We start from the raw sequence: 22662 nt of genomic DNA on the forward strand, positions 1-22662 counted from the left end.
AATAAAACCTTTCCCAAGAAATTATTGCAATTGAATTTTCAACTCCTTCAATTCTGCTGGAGCCACTAGATAAGAAGTTATAGAAATAGGAGTAGTTCCAGGAATAACCTCTATAGGAAATTCAACTTCCCTTTCTGGGGGAAATCCAGGAAGATTTTCAGGGAAAACATCAAGAAATTCACATACAACTGGTATATCTTTAAGGCTTGGACTATCCAGGTGTGTATCAAATATATGAGTAAGATAAGCTTCACAACCCTGACTAACCATCTTTCTTGCCACAACCGCGGAGATAATATTAAATGTCAATGATCTTTCACCTTCAACAATGATGTGTGAAAATGAAGGAGCTCTAAAGGTCACACGCTTCGACCTACAATCAACTATTGCATGGTATCTACGAAGCCAATCCATACCGACGATGACATCATAGTCTTGGAAAGGCATTTCAATCAAATAACAGGGAAGACTAGATTTTGAATCACAAAGGGACAACCTCAATAGATTTGATTACAAACAACCTGTTGACCCAAAGGACTTTGGACAAGCACACCACAATCAAGTCTTACAGATTTCACATTTTTAGGAAAAACCAATGATGAGCAAACACAGGAATGTTTAGAACCAAGATAAAATAATATAACAACACATAAGCCCAATAAGTGAAATTTACCAACAACCACGTCTGCCCCATCTTAGCCATCCCTCTGTCTCATAGCATAAGCTCGTGATGTAGCTCTTGACCCACTAGCTTGATTAGCTCCACCTGCACTTGTTGCTTGTATGTTTCTAGATCTTGCACCTCTATTCCCTTGAGAAGGAGTGGTAATAGGTTTCTGAACTGAGCCTTCCGTACACAGAGAAGAAATAAGGTTAGGATTTGGACAATCCTTCACTTTATGATCGAAGCGCCCACAATTAAAACAAGCACCAGAAGCTCTCCTGCAAGTACCATAGTGATTCTTTCCACATTGTGCACAAGTGGGTATACGCGTCTTGCCTTGGCCATAGCTTGGAGTGCTAGGAGTAGAGAAATTTGATATATTTTGCTTATGCTGGGCTGACTTGTAAACACTACCAGCTTTACAATTGTCAAACCTTCCCCTTTTAGATGGACCTCCTAAATCTACATCAGCTTTTCTGAACTTGTTTTCATTTCTACTAGCTTGTTCCTTGTTGATTCTTTCCTAAGTTAGAGCAGTTGAAACTAGTTTAAAAAAGTTCTCATGTTGTAGGAATGCCACAAACTTTCTGATGGAATCATTCAAACTGTCTTCGAATCGCCTGTACTTATCTATTCCATTATTGATAATACCACCAGCATAACGAGAAAGCTTGGGAAACTTTTGTTGATATTCCGCAATAGACATACTCATTTGCTCTAAATTCAGAAACTCCTTTTTCTTTGCATCATGATAAGCAAGTGGGACATACTTCATATGAAATTCTTTCACAAAATCATTCCAAGTAAGAACGGAAGGTTTTTCCTTGGCATTCGGCACACTTACCCACAAGTCATAAGCATATTTTTGTAACAGTGAGACAACATACTTAAATTTGGCAGCTTCTAAACACTCTAATTGCTCAAATACTCTCTCCATGTGCTCCAACCACTGCTCAGCATCAGTAGGATTAACAGTGCCTTCAAACTCAACTCCGCCCATTTTCTCATTTTGTCAAAGTTTATTTCAGTAGGGTCGGGCATTCTTCTAGCCATGTGATGAAAGAAATCAACTATTTGTTAAAAAGAAGGATCAACAGCAGAAGTACTATGACTCATATGAGGATGTGGCCCAACTCTTGCACTCTGATTATCTCCCACTTCAGATCCACAAGTACGAGGAACATTAGGTTTAGAAAAATGTTCTCCAACCCCTTCTTGTAAGTGAGGTTGGGCATTGGAGTTATTTAAACCCTCATGAGTGGCTTTCATAGGTCTATTAGAGGAAGAAGAGACCATGACTTAATTCCTACATAAGGGAAGATCACATTGCATTAGGGACATATACATGATGCATATGCACAATACACACAACAAAACATGTTAAAAAGAAACAAGTGTACCAACAAGTCACAACAAAAGTCCTAGAACCACAAAACCAAGGCTCTGATACCAAAACTTGTAGCACCCCCTTTGGTAGGATGCCACTTACGAAATAAAAGCTAATTTCATGCTTATAATATTTAGAAAAAATTTATTTAAAAAGATATTAACAATAATTTAGCAGCGGAAATAGGCCCATGCAAAAAAGGTTTAAAGGTGCTACATTTTTTTTTCATAATATACTTCGTAAAATTACTTAAAGAAATACAATACCAGAGTATCAATGTAATGTGGTAGCACCCTTCTTAAATAATCACAATTTTGAATTAACTTCCTAATGAAATTATATTTTCCATTCGGCACCATTGCAGGTTCATATTATACATGAATTTCAAACTTATGAATATCTAAAGAAAACTATTCTCCTCCTTGGTACATAATTACAAGACAAAATATAAATTTAGTACATGACAGGACTTGGGTTATTAGCACACCCTAAAACAGCAAAACAAGTCACCAAGTTCAAGTTACAAGATTATGGACTTGTGGTCCAACAAGCCTCCCAATTTTTATACATAAGTGTAACATATGGATCATGTACAAGTCCCAAAACTATACAGAACCTAAATGCATATGCAAATGTGATCTTCACTAAAGCTCCCAAAAAGTCTGCTCCAAATGGCCATCTTCAAATCTCTTCCCGTACATTACCTACGATAGAAAACAACTATCGCTAAGCATAAAGCATAGTGGCGCATAAACTTTGGGCTTGGAGCCATTCGATTCTCCAATTCCCTTGTCAGTATTAGGTAGCTCAATGAGATAATAATAAATAAAGTAAACAAGTGTATCAAATGTATCAATTATCAAACCTTAAAGAGTTTCCAAATATCGATATCAATATTCAAAGGCTCAAGTATCAAGAAAGCTTATAAATCAATTCAAGAGCGTTTGTCAAATAACAAATTTTGCCCAATATGGACGTCACGCCATCACACCAAGCATAATCAATACCAAGATGGACCGAAGCCCCAAATCAAGTAGGGTCAAAACCCAATAATCAAGAGAATCAAGAACCATATTAAAAATGGTTGTCTACTTCGTACTTAACATGGAGAAGTTCCATAACTAATACGAACCAAAAATTCAAAGTCAAGATGGAAAAAGATCCAAGTCAAGGGGCATGCCGATATCGGTGACAAAGTCACAACCACAAGAAGGAAAAAGTCCCAACAAGAATGCAAAATGATCAAGCAATTCGTACAAGTGGACGATTTAGCGAATATCTTGCAATATTTGAGATAACAACCATACAATGATATAAAGTGAAGAGAAAAGAAACAACACATCAAGATACTTCAAAAATTGCAGAAAGTAAAGATATTCCAAGTTCAGATTTATACACGAACTTGGCGTTTTACCACACAACAAGTTCTACCACAACTCGAGGAGTTCAAAACGTCTACGCCATAGACCAACCAAAGTCCACTTCGTCAATCAATTCCTCTTAGATTGTACAAGAGTATATATACCTTAAATACACAATCAAATATCTATTTAAGTTCAATGGTTTCAGCAATCGAAACTAAACATGATATCAGTAAAAATCACCCTAAACTATCAAAATAGAAATTCTAGACAGTACTACTGTCTTGTATTGTGGCTTAGTTTCAAAGGGGTAAACAACAAAAATAGACTTTGTGGTCTTCATGAAAGTTGTAGATATATGTCTTGGAGTTCCAGAGAAATTTAAATCACTCCTATATCATTTTTGTAAAAAATTATTATGCTCAAAATGCTAACAGTAGTACATGGAGGGTTTGTGAAACTGAACTCTAGACAGCACCTGCTTTGTACTTCATCACCCCTTTTTGGGTAAATACAAGAAAAACTAGGTTGTGCAGCCTGAAAGAAAGTTGTAGAGCTATGAAATAGATTTCCATAATAGCTTGGATCACTTAAAACGAATATCTATACAAGGAAATATGCTGAAAATACTAACAACTGTCCAGTTCAAAAACGGCTTTGGTGAACTTACATCAAAAGTATGGAGTAGCTTATGGCTCAACCAAAACATGTATTGTTGGTGATTTAGTGGGAGATTTTGATGAGAGAAGAGGAGTTTTGGGGTTTCCTTTTTCTGAAGAAAACGAAATGAAAGGAGGTAGAGAAAGATACTTCACATAGGTGATATATATCACCTTGGATAAGTGTGAAAGAAAAAGGTGGCTGCCCAAATCTTTGGATAAATATGAAAGAGTGGCTACCCAAAATACTAAATAACTATTCCATTTCTTAGTTTACTTAAGATAATAATACTAGGAGTAGTTTACATAACTACACCATAACACTTCAAACAAGTTTCAAATATCGTCAAACTCACGTTTAGGAATTGCGAAGTAAAATATATCCTTACTATCAAGATATGGTCAATTGATAATTCATGTGTTAGTTTAAAATTTTTGAGGTGTTACATTGATGTGTCGTGAAATTACGGCGCATTCGATGCCAATTGCTTAATCTTTTGTTAATCCTCAAGTACTTTTGATGTTTTTTATCGTGTGTTTGTGTTGATTTGTAGAATAACAAGTGTTGGAAGCAACATGAGGCAAAATGAAGCAAAAACAAGCTAAAGTGAACCAAAACATCACCTGCGAGTCGCATGTACTGCATGCGAGTCGCAGGTTGTGCAGCATCTGATGACAGAGATACTCAAAACTGAAGATAGTGGTGCAACGCATACGAGTACCACATGTAAGTAGCATGTGGTGTATGCGAGTCGCACCTGATGCAGCAGATGATGCACCACAGCTGTTTGAAGATGCAGTACCTGCGAGACTTTGGTAGTCGCAGGTTGCACATGCGACGCCAAGTGCGATTCGCACCAGATGCGCAGGGGTATTTTCGTCTGGAATTTGTTCCCGTTTTGGAAAGTCTATAAATGGATTTCTAGGGTTTTGGACTCATTATTCTACAGATTTTAAAGTTGTATTTTTGTGGAGCTCATTTATTATTGGTTGGTGAAGCTTTTAATTGATCCCTTTGCTTTTGTCATCTTCTCCATTCAATACTTTTGTAAGCTTTATGAATACACTTTATATTACTGCTTTACTTTTAATGAATATTAATGGCTAAACTCTTTAGCTAAGGTTGTGGGACCAAATGTGTTAGTTATGTGATTGAATTTCATATTCATACTTCATTTATAAGCTAATGGTGTTTTCTATTAATTCTTCAAGCGTTAATGTCTTGTGATGGTGTAGAACATTACTTGTGCCTTAATACCATTACTTTGCTTGGAAAAGAAAGTAGAGGTTAGGAAAAGAGTTAATAGCAACAATTTGGGTCATTAAATCTATCTAATAGCTTGAGCTAGGAATATTAAAGCTAGTTGAGGCTAAATGGGTGTTCTCATATAAAACATTCTAGGGCTTGGAAAAGCCTAGGATGAAATTTGTTAATTTGGTTGGAAAACTTTTGGCAAGAATCATGTGACCCTTGGTTTAATACACCTAGGCATATGAATGAGTTGAAATGATACCCAAGCGCATTACTTTTCATTGGAACCACAACCTTAGTCCCTTTTACCAATAGTTTACATCTTATAATAACTCTTAATCATTAATGAATAAACATCAAACCAATTACTATTATATTCCCCTCTCCCTTGAAATATAGACTAATAGTCGAGCGTTATACTTAACAAGTATATTTCTTCATTGTATTCTCTGTGGGATTCAACCCGAACCTCGTTGGGTTCTATATTTGACAACGACTGCTTACTCCTGATATTAAAGGTATAATTTGGGCGTATCATACATGAACAACCAAATATTAGGATTTTTAAGTTTCAGCAGTTGATTAAAAAAGAATTGAAAATACATGTTGGAAAAACCGCTACTAGGAGAGCTAGAGCTAAAGTACTCCAATAAATCATGGGTGATCATATGTTAGAGTTTGGAAGAATAATGGACTATAGGGATGAAATGGTGAGGACTAATCTTGGTAGTACTTGTGTTGTAAAGGTTGATGATTCTGATGAAAGTGGTAAGTTGGTATTCTAAAGTTTCTATATTTACTTTGATGCTTTAACAAAGGCTTTTTTGGATGGTTGAAGAAAATATATTGGCTTAGATGGTTGTTTCTTGAAGGGAGTAACTAAAGCACAGTTGTTGGCCGTTGTTGCTAAAAGTGGCAACAATCAAATGTTGCTTATTGCTTAGGTTGCTGTAGAATAGGAGAATAAGAACACTTGGTCATGGTTTTTGAAATTGTTCATAGAGGATTTGAGATTGGGGGATGTTAGAGATTATACAGTGATTTCAGACATGCAAAAGGTATGATAAATGACTTTACTTTTCTTCATTAAGTTTTCGTCCAGTTAATATTAAATTCTAACTATGTATTATCATTTGTAGGGGCTTCAATGAACTATGAAAGAACTTTATCAGAGGTGGAGCACAGGGTGTGTGCAAGACACATTCTAGCCAACTGAGAAAAAAAATGCAGAGGTCTTTAAAGAAGGAACCAATTCTGGGCCTATGCAAGAAGCACAGTTGAGCGAGAAATAAGGGTAAATCTGGACAAATTGAAGTTGTTTAGTAAGAACATTATTGCTGATTTGCTATACTATCCACCAGAGACTTGGTGTAAACTTTACTTTAGGACCGATATTAAGTATGATAGTGTAGACAATAATATGTCTGAGAGCTTCAATTCTTGAATTCTAGGGCCAAGACACAAAATCATTATCACCATACTGGAAGAGATAAGGGTGAAGATAATGACTAAGTTAGGTCAGTTGAGTCAGTTTTCAAACACATGGTTAACCAATATATCTCCAATGGCATTGAGGGAACTAGGAAAAAACATACAGATGTCAATGGATTGTAATATTGAGTTTAATAGTGAGAGAGGACTTGAAATTAATGATGGGCCATATCAACATATTGTTGACTTGAGAAACAAAACTTGCAGTTGTAGGGCCTGGATGCTCAAAGGAATACCATGTGCACATTCCCTTGCAGCCATATTCTACAAGAAGTATGAACCTATTGACTTTTTTGATAGCTGCTACAGTAAGGAAACTTGCTTGAGAACTAACTGTTATTTCCTTCAACCAGTCACCAACATGAAAATGTGTCCTGTCCTCTAACCCTTATATTGCACCACCAATTGTAAAACCTATGTCAGGCAGGAAAAAGAAGGTTAGGAGAAGAGAAGCCACTGAGACAAGAAGATGTGGTAAGTTGTTAAGAAAAGGAGTTGACATGACTTGTAGCATTTGTCATGGTAAAAACCATAATAAAAGATGTTGTCCTTTAAAGATATGAACTTCTAAATTACCATTCATCATATTAGTAGTACTGGTTTGAATTTGACATAATATTTTTTATATTCTTTGTAGGATTCTGCTAGAACAAGCTATGGCGTGGACCACATATTGTTGCTGCTGAACCAAGCTTTGGTAATGGACTAAGTGATTTTGCTGAATCAAGTGATGCTACTCAAACAAGGACCAGGATAAGGGAGACACCAATTACTACTACTGGTGCACCTGCAGGAGCCGGGGGAAGGCTAAGAAAGCCATCTGCTGCCTCTGAAGCACCTGCAAGAGGAAGGGGAAGGTTAAGAAAGAAAGATGTTGGTAGTTTTTGCAGTTTTTGATAAACAAACTAATGTAGTTGTGGTTTAGATGTAGTTATGGTTTAGATGGTTGTTTAAGATGGTTGTTTTGTGACATTATCCTAGTGCACTTGAATGTTGCATCATTATGAATGTGATGCACTACTTTTGTACAAACTTATGTTAGATATATTATGGTCTATTTCTATCAATTTTTATTCAAGGTCTTTGTGTTTCATTTCTTTTTGGCAGTGTAGTATGCTGCCAATATGATTCTTTTTGGCAGTGTAGTATTATTAAATCAATTCCATTTGAAATTTGTTTTTACCAAAATAAACACTAACACAAGGGATTTCATTGATCAACTTCAATGTTACATTAACCACATGACAAAAGCCAACTACAAAGCACTTCCTAACTTACATTAACCACAACACAAAAGACATTTCCCTAAGAACTTCCAAACTTAGATTAAACACAAAACAAAAGACTTCAACTTGAAACATACAAGGACCACTATGGCAATTGGTCATGACAAGTCTTTGCATCTCCTTGCATTAACCAATTGAATTAATTGATTCAACTAGAAAAACAAATCAAGATACAAAAAGTGAAAATCATATTAAAGCTAAAGTGATTGATCCCTTTCTTTTCACTTTTATCTCTTTTGAATTTTCAATTTCGGGCAAATTGATTACACTTGATTGTTCTTCAATCTCTTTCATTTTCTTAACGCTTGAGGCAGATTGTTCTTCCATCTCAACCTCCTTCAGCATCTCCGCATTCTTAGAACTTCCATATCCTTCTTCTATTCCTTGATTCTTTTCTTCTTTAAAGTTAATTCTTCGTCCATCTCCTTCATTTCGTTCACCAATATTGGAATAATGTACTTCAATATTTCATCAACTTTGGAAGCATCCCTCCATCGAAAAAATTTACACTTCTTTGGACCATAGTAGGGGAAGACCAATACCTTCTTCCAGGATTGTTGTCAGACTAGGAAGTCTTTAAAGGGAGCAAGAGACCATGACTGCATCGCGCATCGACATTCAACATTGGATCTTCATTGTCCATACAAAGCTTATTCAAATCCAATCTTATCTCTTCCACAGCTAGCCCTAATTTTTTAACAAAAATTTTGGGAAAAGATATTGTAAGCCCTAAGTTTTTAAATGTAAATTAAAGAGAAGAAATTTAAAGGAAACCACCTTACCTCTTCAAAGAAGCGGCATCAATGGAGAAAGAAAAAACTAAAGCAGTGGTGGTCGATGGAGAAAGGAACTCCCCTCGTTTGAGTTTTTATTTTGTGGATTGTGGAATTAATGAAAAAATAAATAAAGGGATTATGTGGACTTCCGTTGGGTTTTAAGTCCAGCCTTAAGCGCTCAACGAGCGTGCTCTCACTTGCTTGTCCATGTCACCCGATAATACAGTCAATAATACGTTAAAAAAAAAAAGTTCAGGGGGGTCATAGGACCCCCGCAAAGTTAGAGTGTATTATGGCAATTAAGGCCAAAGTTTGAGTGTGCTTTGAACCCTTTTCCCTAGCTTTTATATCATTGCACTATTTGCACTTAATTTTATTTCATAGAGTTTCTTTAATCATGTTTCTAATTTTTTAAACTATTAATACACTTTTTATAATTTTGTGTTATTATTAAACTATGTTACTATATTGTAAATTAAAAGTTTAAAGATCCATGGGGCTTACACCCATGCCTCGGGGCTTATGCCTCGCCCTTTGCTAAGTAAAACGGTCCGCCTCACCCCCCCCCCCCCCCCCCCCCCCGCCTTTTAAAACACTGTTCAAAACATTATCTAAACTAATGTGTTACCAAAAGAAATTCTAAAACTAAAAACAATCTTGAAAAAGATAAATTGAAGAATGCTAAAAAAATATTTATGAAAATAAAGCATAAAGAAGGAAAATGCAAGTATGGAAGCATAGTAAGAATTGGAGGACAAAACCCTTTGATTTGTAGTTTCCACTTTGCATACAAAGGTCTGAAGTATATTTGTTACTCTGTAAAAAACAGATAAAAGATTATAAAATAAGGATAAACTATTAGAAAAAATATTTGACTTTTTTGAGATTTTTAGTTTGAGAATTTACTATGAATTAACTTTTAAAAAACCTTATTAAGCAATTTTAGCTCAAATTTGAAAAAGTTCTCGAAACTTACGTCCCAAATGAACGCTCAAAATATTCGGGCTTCCGCCTTGGCGAACGCCCGGAAAGTTGGGACTTACGCCTCACGATACTTACGCCCACCTATACTCCTCGGTGTGTTTTAGCTCCGGGCCTTGCCCTGAAAACGCATTTTAAAACACCGGTGATCATAAACTAAAAATGAAATTAAATTTACTATTCATACCTAACAGACTACGTATTAATTAGCTTCATTTATGTTAATTTTGTCCATTTGAGGTTGGGCCCGTGCACGAACTTTACCTACCAAGTTTTCAATACATACAACAACGTTCAACCATCCCTTCGTCCACTTAAGTACGATATTTTGAATATCAACTAATAAGATTCATATAATATCTCCATATAAGTTAAAAATCTCATAAATGAACTCTCATCTCATGTGTCGGTGACTGTTTCTCAAAATATCTAGACGTCGGCATTGGTTGACCTTACAGATCTATAAATACACGGTCTTTGTAAAACAAAAAATTACACACAACCACAAGAAATTCAAAGCAAATAAAAACTTAAAATATTTAAAAGATAAATAAAGAAAATTCCGGAAAAAAAAAACTGATTGACTCTCAAAATTTTAACTATGTCACATGAATTGAAACGATGGGGATATTAATTAAAAGGTAAATTTGACTAAACTATCCTAATAATTTCCTAAAAAGCCATTCATGTTTTGACAATTGCCTCCTAATATCACTTTTATTTTTTTTAGGACTACAATATCACTCAACTATCACCATTTTCCTCAAAAAATACTAAATATTACAAAACTCTTCTTCTCTCCTAGTTGGCATGCCATGTCACAATAATTTTTTTTAAAATTTATGGAATAATTTCAAAGACCTTCCTCCATGTTTGTCTTGATAACACTTAGTTCCCTTGTGGTTTGAGATATTTACACTAACCTCCCTTATTTGGATTTTTGTAACCAAACTTGTTTAAATAATAAAAATCTATATATTCCAAATTTATCCTTTTATAACTTAATTATGGGAACAATTATTTCATAACAGTTCTCTCCCCTAAAATTGTTAGGTATTATATTAATAGTTAGGCTAAATATTTAAAACTATCTTATATTTAAATAAGAAATCCTAAATTATAGTGTTAATGTAACATCACTATGACAAATTCTAAATTCTAGTGTTACGACAACATTTCTCTTTGTTCTTATAATCACGTTACTAATAGCAATATTTAGGCTAAAATGAGCACATCTTGCTTTTACTATTTAGATGGTGAGATGATAATCCATTTTTAAAATTCTTATAGTTGCATAACTGCAATAAGTTTTAAACTAATATTTTTGGTAGAAAGAGCATAATTATATCTACGAAAAAGGGTTGGAAACTGTATATACATCGTGAGACTTTAAAAATAATCAATGAAGCAATATGAAGCCCAAGCCTTTTGAATCAATTTTCATATCACAGTTGATAAATTTCGTGTTTTAGCGTCTGAGATTAAAATTTTCAAGCACAACCAAAAAAAAAAAAACAGCACTTTACCTATAAAATTAGATAGTTATAAATTAGGAAAAGTCTTACGATCAATGAGAAGCTATTATTATATTAGGAACATAAATAATTTTTAGTATTCAAAATTTTTAGTTTGGTTACAAAAGAATCAAAATAAGGGACGCTAGTGTAAAGGGAACGAAGTGTTATAAAGCCAAATTTGGAGGGAGGTCTTTGAAAGTATTTTATAAGTTTATTATTAAAAAATAAAATTTTAATGTGACATGACATGCCAATTAGGAGAGAAGGAGGTTTTGTAATGTTTAGTATTTTTGAGGAAAATAGTGATAGTTTAGTGATATTCTAGTCCTAACAGAAACAAAAGTGATGTTAGGAGACAATTGTCAAAACATGGGTAACCTTTTAGGAAATTAACTATTTGTTCTTTGATCTCAATTTCATACTACTTTTTTTTCACCAAATTAATCTTTCTCCATATTTATCAAGTAAGAGTAAAGGTAGAAACTAATAATGTTTGCCTCAATTGTGAGCCTGATATTTTTTTTTTTTTATATCATGGGCCAAACATATGAAAATTCTTTTTAATAATGGGCAGGGTTGAGGTTCGATCTTAGGAACTCTATGTTCTCTGATAAAATGTTGAAATGTGTGATTATCTTATCTAAAGAGTTTAAGTTGTTAGAGAAAACACAATTTATTTATTTAATTATATTCTCAACAATATTATCTTGTTTTTCTAAAATGAAAATTATTGTGGACCAGTTATTTTTAGTAAGCACGACAACTAAAATGGACCGGATCAACTAAGGACCCATTCACGTTTTTTGGGAATTTTTTTTCACTTTATTTGGAAATCAGCGTTTGACCATGAAAATTTCAAATACAACTTCAGGAATTTGGAAAACGCCTAAAAACTTGTTTTTACTTCTTTCACTTTCAATTCATTCAAACAACTAAATATTATTTGCAAAAACTATAACCAAAAACAATTCCATCTTCAACTTCAACTTCAAAATTTCAAATAAAGTGAAAAATATTTGATTTTCATGGCTAAACGCCTACTAAGATTCACATAATATCTATAAAGGACGTGGTCACGGGTTCTCAACCTCGTCCTAGTCTTGTGGCCAAGAATGTCTTTTACCACTTTGCTTTTATAGCGTCGGCATTGGATCAGCTTACATTTCTATAAATACAAAGTCTTTGTAAAACAATTACACACATCCCATAAGCAATTAGCTGCAAGATCTGCAAGACTTTCAGTTAATTAATTGTGCCCACTATATTATCCCAAGTTCAAAGGCAAATCATGGATGCTCTTAAGAAAGTAATCCCCCAAGGTGGCGAAACCAAGGTCCAACACCAGGTCTGCATTGCTCATGCGATTTCCCTTTTCTTTAACTTCTAGTAACTAGTAATAGGAGTACATATGATAGTCCCAATCTTAGTCTTATAAATTTCCTTCCTAACGAGTTAGAAGCTAAATAATCACCTTTATGGGGGGAGTTCGGTACCACAACGTGTTCATCCGAATTCCTTTCGTAAAAAAATTATATTATATATATAAGGTTAAAATTAATTTTTTATGTATACAGTAAATGTAAAATATACTCCTTTTCATTTTTTCATATGTTTACTTCTTTATATTTTAAATCCCTAATAAAAATTATGGTTCCGCGACGGATCACCTTTAGCATTTTTCTTGATATAAGAAATTAAAAAAAAAAAAAACTCTGTTGATCTTCTCAGTGGACCTATGCAGCACAAATTTGAATTGGTTGTGTCAGTAGATTTTTGTATACTGAACGCATAAAACAAAAAAAGATTAAATGTTCTTTCTTGCAACCAACGTACGTAATTAAGGGCGGGAAATGATTTTAGCTACTACTTTCTAGTATATAATAGATAACACTTGTGATATTGTTATGCATCAGGAAAAAGGTTTGATGGAGAAGGCTGGAGATGCTGCGCAGTCTGCCCAGAAAACAGCGCAAGGGGTTCGAACATTCTTAATTATTCGTTAGAAGCTAAATAATCACCTTTATGGGGGGAGTTCGGTACCACAATGTGTTCATCCGAATTTCCTTCGTAAAAAAATTATATTGTATATATAAGGTTAAAATTAATTTTTTATGTATACAGTAAATGTAAAATATACTCCCCTTTCATTTTTTTTCATATGTTTATTTCTTTATATTTTAAATCCCTAATAAAAATTATGGTTCCGCGACGGATCACCTTTAGCATTTTTCTTGATATAAGAAATTAAAAAACAAAAAAAAAAACTCTGTTGATTTTCTTAGTGGACCTATGCAGCACAAATTTGAATTAGTTGTGTCAGTAGATTTTTGCATACTGAGCGCATAAAACAAAAAAAGATTAAATGTTCTTTCTTGCAACCAACGTACGTAATTAAGGGCGGGAAATGATTTAAGCTACTACTTTCTAGTATATAATAGATAACACTTGTGATATTGTTATGCATCAGGAAAAAGGTTTGATGGAGAAGGCTGGAGATGCTGCGCAGTCTGCCCAGAAAACAGCGCAAGGGGTTCGAACATTCTTAATTATTCATTGTATTGATTAGACATGCTCAAATTTTAAGTTTAAAAAAAATGATAATAGGTCAGCGAGTTTGAAATCAGTGAATTCAGTTATACCAACATAAATTGGTCCTACATATTATCTATTGCAATAATTCTCATTCTTCTAAACTTTATTTACTAGTGATAATGATCTTTTCTATTTTGGTGATAATGATCTTTTCTATTTTGGTGATATTGATTTAGGTGGGGGAGCAAGTGAAGACCTCAACGCTAGGAGCAGTTGATGCCGTTAAAAACGCCACTGGCATGAACAAATGAACCACGTTAATTTGTACCATGTTATGACGATTGTGTTTCTTCTACTTTACGCTATGTCCAATTATGTTGCTTAGGTTTGAACTCTTGTTTGAGTCTGAATCAATAATATTGTAATAATGTTTCTTTTAATTAAGTAGTTTTCCTACTTGCATTTGAACACTTTTGCAGTATATATGTGATTCAACTCCAGGTTTATGTACTGGCTTAATCTGCTTTTCAAGCTTCTATGCATGAATGACGAGGATTCTTTTTGTCTAATTACAATAATGAGTCCGAATGAAAATGTAAAATGGACGAGAGTCTGCCGGCTTTAATTAGAAAGTAAAATGGATTTTGATTTCTTTTCTTGGCTCAGTATTTTTGGAGTTTGACCTCAGTGTTTATTCAATCTAGTGGCTGAATTTTGTTTTTGTGGTTGAAGAGTGTTCATTCGATCACCGGAAAAAATTACTTTCCGCCCGAAGTTAGAGACATAGGGTGAAGATAGACAGAGCCAAGTACATGAATGGGCAAAAAAGTAATTTTAAGAAAATTTGAAATTAGCTGACGCTCTCAAAAGAGGTGAAAAACACTCACTCCGCTATGTCAGCACAAGATGTTCAATGAACACATATCTGATATAAATTAAGTGCTTAATAGCTCAAACGTTTAGTTGAGATGTTAAATAAAAAATTCGGATCAACTTAATGAACCACATATGTATTCAACCTATATTATTCGATTTGCTCCACTTTATTCGGTATGGTTCAGTGTACAAGGGTCAAAATACATAATTTTTAGTGTGAATTCAGATCTCAAATTTTCAATTGGAAATAGAGTTTGCAAACTACAAAAGAAGCAAATCAAAATAGTTAATAATTCAAAATGTTGAAAACGTGATAAAAGAAGAGCCTCTTCAATTATTCAAATAGTAAATGTGCCAAACAAATTGACACAGAGGAAGTAGTAAGGAAATTATCTCGTGTGACCGGTACAATTTGTATAGAAGAGAATGAACCATATAAATAGCTCATGTGCTTTATTCATTGATCTTATGCATTGTTTTTTTCACAATTTATTACCAAAAGGGTTATATTACTAAAAAAAATATTTGTAATGTGCCATAAATCGATCTCTGTAAATTAGAAACTGATCTCCCCTAACCAGTTACAATTTAAATAGATGAAAATGATATTATAATGGTCTCCTGTATCTTATTTACCAATCTCATGTGAAAAAATTCGTTTAACTAAAAGGAAATTTGTAACGGAAAAGGGCCAAATATACCCCTGTACTATCGAAAAAGGGTCAAATATACCCCTCGTTATACTTTGGGTCCAATTATACCCCTACCGTCATACTTTAGGTACAAATATACCCTTTCACCGTTAAAATTGACCAAAGTTCCACATAGCATTAATATTTTAATAAATTAAATACATGTGGCATGCCACCTCACTAACCAAACCCAATTTTACCCCTCCACTCCCTATCTTCTTCCACCCCACCTCCCCTTTACTACTGCCACCATTGAACCACTTTCACAAACTGAAATTTTCTTCCAGTAATTCTACTAAAGTGGACGAATTTCGCGGAGGAAGGGGTACAATATCGGTCTCAGCTCTTTTCCAACTCTCTGTCCAACTCAACATACGAGCAAACTCTTCACATCCTTAGGAGGCATCACCAATTGAACTCCAAAAATGTTTGAAAAACATTATCCGAATCTACCAGGACCAACCACGGTGTTGTAGTAGTAGTAGTAGTAGTAGTAGTAGTAGTAGTAGTAGGTGTTAATTGTTTCCAATGCCTTCTCACAGAAGAAACACCTAGTATATAATGAAAACCCCTCTTTTGGAGAGTGTCTGGGTAAGACAAGCATCCTTAGCAGCAACTGATCCAAAACAAGCAACTTCAGAAGGAGCTTTAGTTCTCAAAATCAACTTCCATGGCCTCCCCTCATAAATTTCACGGCAACTTGTTTTATTGGGCTTCTTAAGATTTGAACCCGAAGCCAATTCCGGACCTTAGGGGAGGCCGACCAAAATCAAGGAACATCAGAGCCTTAGGGAATAGAGGGGTAGGTGGGGCAGAACAAGATTGGGAGTGGAGGGGTAAAATTGGATTTGACTAGTGAGGTGGCATGTCACATGTATTTAATTCATTAAAATATTAATAACATGTGTAACTTTGGTCAATTTTAACGGTAGAGGGGTATATTTGTGTCTAAAGTATGACGGTAGGGGTATAATTGGACCCAAAGTATAACGAGGGGTATATTCGGCCCTTTTTTTATAGTACAGGGGTATGTTTGGTCATAAAACCGATCTGTAAGAAATGAGTACAAATAACAAAGAGGACAAATTGGTGCATTCCTTGATTGAATGTTGAGGTTACTTTAATTTCTCTTCAGCTTCTTTGTTGTTTCTTTGTCTCTTTCCAATGTAATATCAATTGGGTTGTTCTACTTTGTTGGCACAATAAAATGCCATAGTTAGCCTTTGTAACGCCTCGGAAAAATTCGAATTGAGTTTAATACTGCTTAAAAATGCGCTAATTAATGGAACCCTAATTTCTATGCTCGCTTTTTAGGAAAAAGATGAGACAACCGACATACAAATATCAGACACCGAATTGAACAAGGTTTACCCTTAGAGCCTGTTTGGAAAGCCACCTGGTAATTGGACTTGGTGTAATTACTACGACCCGTTTGTTTGCCATAATGTAATTACAGTGTAATTACAAGCGTGCTGTTTGGTTGCACAAGTGTAATTACACAGTTAGTTTAATTTAAAAATAAAAATTTAAAATTAATATTTAAAAAATATGTGCCTTTATAAATGATATTAAATTAGTTATTTAATAATACATTGTTTATTGAAAATATGTTAATTAATAATCATATATTTGTAACTAATATTGTAAAAAATAATTGATATATAATTTCAAAATTAATAATATTTTAATTTTAATTGATTATAAAACTTAAAAGCATAGCTTTTTTGTGAGAACATGATGGGATTGGATGTTTGACAAAAAAAAGAATATTTATAATTATAATGTCATAACACTATTCAAATATTTGTCAATAATTCTATCAACTGTAAGTAAAAAATAAACAACATACAATGTGAAAATAACAAGTCAATAGTACTAAAGCAAATATTGTTAAAATTGAAAATATAACCTAAATTCAAAATCCAACAGAATATTTTTTAACATAATACTCTTATGTCAAATTACAACATTACATAAGTAAGTTTCAATGTAACATAAGTAAATACTCCTATAATTCAAAAGAAAGGAAAAATATAAGTCTATAACCTCATTCACAACGAAATTCTACTTTAATAACGTCACTTATTATATGTCAAATTTGTTAATGACTCATTCTTTCTAATATTAAGAGATATAGTTTAAAAAAAATAGAATATTAACACGGTTAATGAATAAAACAAAAACTAAAAAAAAATATGAGCAATTACATGGAACCACAAGAAGTAAAGGTTGGGAATGAGAAGAAACGAAATGAAATATAAATTCTATAAAAAGAAAAATATATTTTAAAAATACAAATAATAAAAAAGAATAAATAATAGAAATAAAAATAAATTAAAAAAGAAAAGAAATTAAAATAAAATTAAAAATATATAGACTAAAAAGTAACCTTGTAATTACAGGGTGTAATTACACCCAATTCTCAGCCCTCCCTTGAGAATTGGAGTATAATTACACCTTTTCAATTACATCCAATTTCCACCTAACTATGTAATTACCTGGTCAAACAAACAGGCTAAACTCTGTAATTACACTCAATTACACTTACCTGGGTGGATTTCCAAACAGGCCCTTAAGAGACATAAGTGGCCATTCTTCGTTTTGGCCGCAGAATTCGTTTGTGCCACTTTCAGATAAGTTGGGCTCACGATTATTCAGAAGAAATATTTCCAACCCAGCCCAATTTTACTCATCCTTAGCACTAAGGGTGTACAAAGTAAACCGAGAAACCACATCAAACCGAGTCAAATTGAGAAAAAAACCTGATTAGTGGTTTGGTGTTGAAAAAAAAACCCGATCATAATTGGTTTGGTTTGGTTTTAGTTAAAAAAAAGTTAAACCGAACCAAACCAACCCGACATTACATGTATTCAATTTTTAAAATATTTTATACATAACAATATTTATTTGTAATGTAATTTATAAATATTTCTTAATTTTTTTTTCGTAGTTTTTTATCTATTATCATTTTATTCAAACTTGAACTTAGAATTCTGAATGTCAATAAGTTTTATATCCTATGGATATTAGTAACTCATATAAAGTCTAATTTATAAATATTTCTTAATTTTTTTTTTCGTAGTTTTTTATCTATTATCATTTTATTCAAACTTGAACTTAGAATTCTGAATGTCAATAAGTTTTATATCCTATGGATATTAGTCTCTCATATAAAGTCCAAACCAAAACCAACTCAACACTAATACTAACAAAAGAAATTTTTACCACTAGAAATGATAATAATGTTGGACATCTATTCTTTAGTTTTGTATAATTGGTTTAGAGAGTGAAAATACATAACTTAAATTTTTTTTTTCTTGTCATGTAATTAATACTTATTAGCCGTACTAATTTTAGCATGACTTAGTATTTTTAGATTATGGTCATTTTCTTTATGGCTTATTAATTAGCTATATTTGTTATAACCGATTTTATTATCTTTTGTTGAATATTTTAATACAATGTCATCGCTCTTCTCACATTTTGTGTTATTTTCTTATGAAACACCTTAATTGTATAGTTGTATCTTACTAGGACTAAAGAAATATTTGAACTAAATGTTATATGTTTTGTATCAAGACTATTCCGGAAAAAAAACCCGAAAAACTCGAGAAAACTGAATAATCCGAGAAAACCCGAGGTTGAAAAACCCGAATTTTATTGGTTTGGTATTAAAAAAATCCGAACCAACCCGGTTCATGTACACCCCTACTTAGCACAAGGAGTATACATAGTTCCATATTGTATAAACGACACTTTGTGTAGGATTCCTTTACATTCTTCTAGAAGCTCATGAGTAGTACATATTTGTATAAGCTACTATTACATAGTTTAGTTTTAGCATTTTAGCCCTTAACAAAGCTGTATAAATTAGACATAGTTTGATTACATTTTTGCACAGAGAAATACAGGAGAAAATTTTCCCCATCAGCGTCTTTCATTATTGGATTTCTTTGAAATCACTAACAAAGTTGGTAGTATTGTTTTGCGCGTTGAAAGAGGTTACGGACTAGTGTAATATCACTTGATTATGATACTACGTGTACGAGGTGTATTTGAAGTTATAGGGTCTAAGGATATCCCTCGGGCCAAATCAAGTTGGAAACTACACAACAGGCTAAAGTTTCAAATAAGCACGCATAAGGCTTAACTTTAAATGAACATAACTCTCAATCTAGAAAGAGTTACCAAATTAAATATCTTTGAGTCTACTTCTAGAGATTGCAAATCGTTCATCATCTGAGTATTCCTACAAAACGTTATGAATATTTTACGAGAAGGTGTCAAGCGGAGAAAAATATGAGTCATGGATAAAGATTCTTAAAATAATTATTTGGAAAGAGCAACCAAGCTCTACTTGGTCTCAAATTGGACGCAGCACTTGCCGCATATAGATAACAGCTGTGTGACTTAAATATGCATGTATATTTATTTAAATAAGGTGGTTGTTGCTCCCAAACGCACACGCGAGTATACGCGGTCGTACAAGTAATATAGGATTTTTAAGTCCAGATATCGATCCCACAGAGACTTAGATTCTACTGTTAAACTAATTCAAATTTGAATAAAACTATTCAAGAAAGCAAAAATCAAGGCGTTTGTTGCAACTAAACTAAAACTGAAAAGTAAACAATTTGTGATGAGTGTTTTTGTGACTGAGAATATTTCGACAAATATTGTAAGGTTTATTAGATGAGAGAAAGTTCCAGGGTCGTGGCTTTCGACGATCCAATTGATCTTCTGACAATTCTACCTATCTTATTTCCTGGGTTAATTGTAACTTTATGATATTCTCTCGAACTACTCACGAGCCTGTAGATGTTACTATAACGCCTATATCTCTATGGTCATTTGAGGTAAAAAGAACGCATTTATTTCTCCGTAATCATCTAAGTAGGGCTAAAGGGTATATCTCTATCCTCAGTAGCGAAACGATAATATCGAACAAACTCTATTTATTCTTATTACGCACGTGAATTCTCTTTCTCAAGTCCAATTCACGCACTATAGATAGTGTCTAAGTATTGGCTAGATAATCAAACAATTAAGCACAAAAATAAATAAGCAACCCAAAATATGAAAATTTAATCCATAAAAATTGTCATCAAACCAACTTTCAAGTCTTACACCACAACCCTACAATAAAGAGATTAGCTACTCATGATTCGATCATAGACAAAAGAATTCATGATTAGCCTAGAGTTTAAGAAGATAAAAGTAAAAATGGGGAAGAAAGGCATTAATGACGGCTTACAAGTGTCTCAAAGTATCTTAGTACATCTTTCTCAACCCTTCAAATAAGTATTTATAGTCTAGGAATTTAATGACTCAAAAATATACAAAATCCTAATTAAATTCGGACAGGTTGAGCCCATCCCATGCTGGCCCCGTGCTACGGGCTCAGCACGAACCCTTAGTGAAATTTAGATGATGAATGTGCCAATTCCACCACGCCCTTGCAGCGCGGGACTTCAGTTTCCGGCAACTCGATCTTCACGTGCTGGCCCCGTGCTACAAGACTGGCACATATGCTTCCCTCAGTTAAATTTTTTTGTTTTTTGTTTATCACTTGTGGTCTTCGACTCGTCACCTCGTGTAATCATCATATGCTCCAAAATCAACCACTTTTAGCCCGGTTTTCCATCGTTTGTCTTCATCGTGCCTATACACATGAAATATAAAAACATAAACCCAAATACGACAATTTCATCATAGATTAAGCGATAAAAGTCATAAGAATAGGATGTAAAATGACACGAAACATGATATTTGTGCCAAATATCACCACCCCCCACTTAGACTTTGCTCACCCTCGAGCAAACACAAACCAACACCAAACTACACTTCTAGCTCAACTCATTCAAAGAGGTCTGCAATGGGATTCGGCTAGCATGGCTATCTCAAAAGAAAGATTTCAAAACCAAAACAATGAGCCAAGTTATGAAAGTCATACCAAAGATTTAAAGACTTCATTTTTAGCACCAATGACCACCTTCCTGAAAAACACTCCACTCTTAAAACCAATTGACACAACGACACTACTTTAAAGCATGTGAGCAACCTTATGATCAAGAAATCAACAATTCACCACTCTATTGCTAATTATGTGCCCTCACCAAAAGAAAGTAGTCCATATCTCTCAAGAATCATATATGTTTAAATCAATGGACATAAAATCAATAATTACGCTCACTCTCACAAAGAACATCACATGCAAAGTACGACATACCATAGGCTTTCCCGTAGTGTAACCACTCCACTAATACAAGTAAGACCAACCTAGAATCAAGTAGGACTTCGAGGGTTGTAATGTAGGCTAAGGGACGGGTAGGAATTATTTAGATAATAGTTACTAACCTCCCTAAGCACTTTAATACATATACTTCTATCATTTTTGCACAATTTCTTTATTAGCCCTTATTCAACACCAACCAACCTTTAAATTTCTCCCAATTCACCTTTTTTTTTTTTAAACACCACTCTTTTAAAAGTCACACAAGTTAGAAGGGAAACTTTTTCACTACATTTTTTTCTGTCTTTTTCAGATTTCTTTCTTTTCTCTTTTTTTTTTTTTCAATTCCCAACTAACAAGTGAATTAATTCTTTTCATTCGGTGCTCCCATAGTCCTCCTAGATTACAATTAACAACCACTTCCCCTTTTTCATTCACATCCCAACTCCCATTATATATGTAAATGATTAAAGTGCTCATAGAGTATTTGGATCAAAAATTAAGTTTTATACAATGAAGGGGTAAAGGCTAATTACTGCCATCAACGAAAAGGCTAAAGGCTCAAAAGGGTTAACTAGGGTGCTATTTACAAGTTGGTTGGATAAACGTTTTAGGCTTTTTAGTGACTAATCAAAGAAATACCTCTATCATTTCCTAGGATCAACCGAATTTCATTTTGCTTCGCGAACACACAGGGCAAGTTCTAGATGTCAATACCAAACATGGATACAAATGCAAAACCTTACACACACATGACACACAATCAACGCAAGAGGGATTTGGTTATCCCTCGAATCAAACAACAATAAAACTCAACAATGCCAAATGGGTCATAATGAGTCAAACAAAAACAATTCGCAAGTGCTTTCAAGAAAAGTGATACATTTTCAAGGCATGCTTTCACAAAAAAAAAAATTAATATCACTCACATGTCAATATTTCACCTAACCCGTGCA

At 33.7% G+C, this 22662-nt stretch overlaps 2 protein-coding genes across 2 annotated transcripts; one reads left to right on the forward strand and one right to left on the reverse strand.

The window, feature by feature from the left end:
- Positions 1–695: 695 nt before the first annotated feature.
- Positions 696–1664, reverse strand: LOC132619976 (uncharacterized). Its single transcript, XM_060334729.1, has 2 exons — positions 1242–1664; positions 696–1187 (listed from the first exon to the last, which is right to left on the reverse strand). The coding sequence occupies exons 1-2, from the start codon at positions 1662–1664 to the stop codon at positions 696–698; spliced, it is 915 nt and encodes a 304-aa protein (XP_060190712.1).
- Positions 1665–12484: 10820 nt separating this feature from the next.
- LOC132618345 (stress-induced protein KIN2-like) lies at positions 12485–14416 on the forward strand. The gene is made up of 4 exons (XM_060333408.1): positions 12485–12719; positions 13288–13350; positions 13842–13904; positions 14143–14416. Exons 1-4 carry the CDS (start codon positions 12663–12665, stop codon positions 14215–14217), a joined length of 258 nt encoding a protein of 85 aa, XP_060189391.1. The 5' UTR covers positions 12485–12662; the 3' UTR covers positions 14218–14416.
- Positions 14417–22662: the final 8246 nt, after the last annotated feature.

Source organism: Lycium barbarum, chromosome 11 (assembly GCF_019175385.1).
Source record: "Lycium barbarum isolate Lr01 chromosome 11, ASM1917538v2, whole genome shotgun sequence".
In the NCBI taxonomy this organism is placed as follows: Eukaryota; Viridiplantae; Streptophyta; class Magnoliopsida; order Solanales; family Solanaceae; genus Lycium; species Lycium barbarum.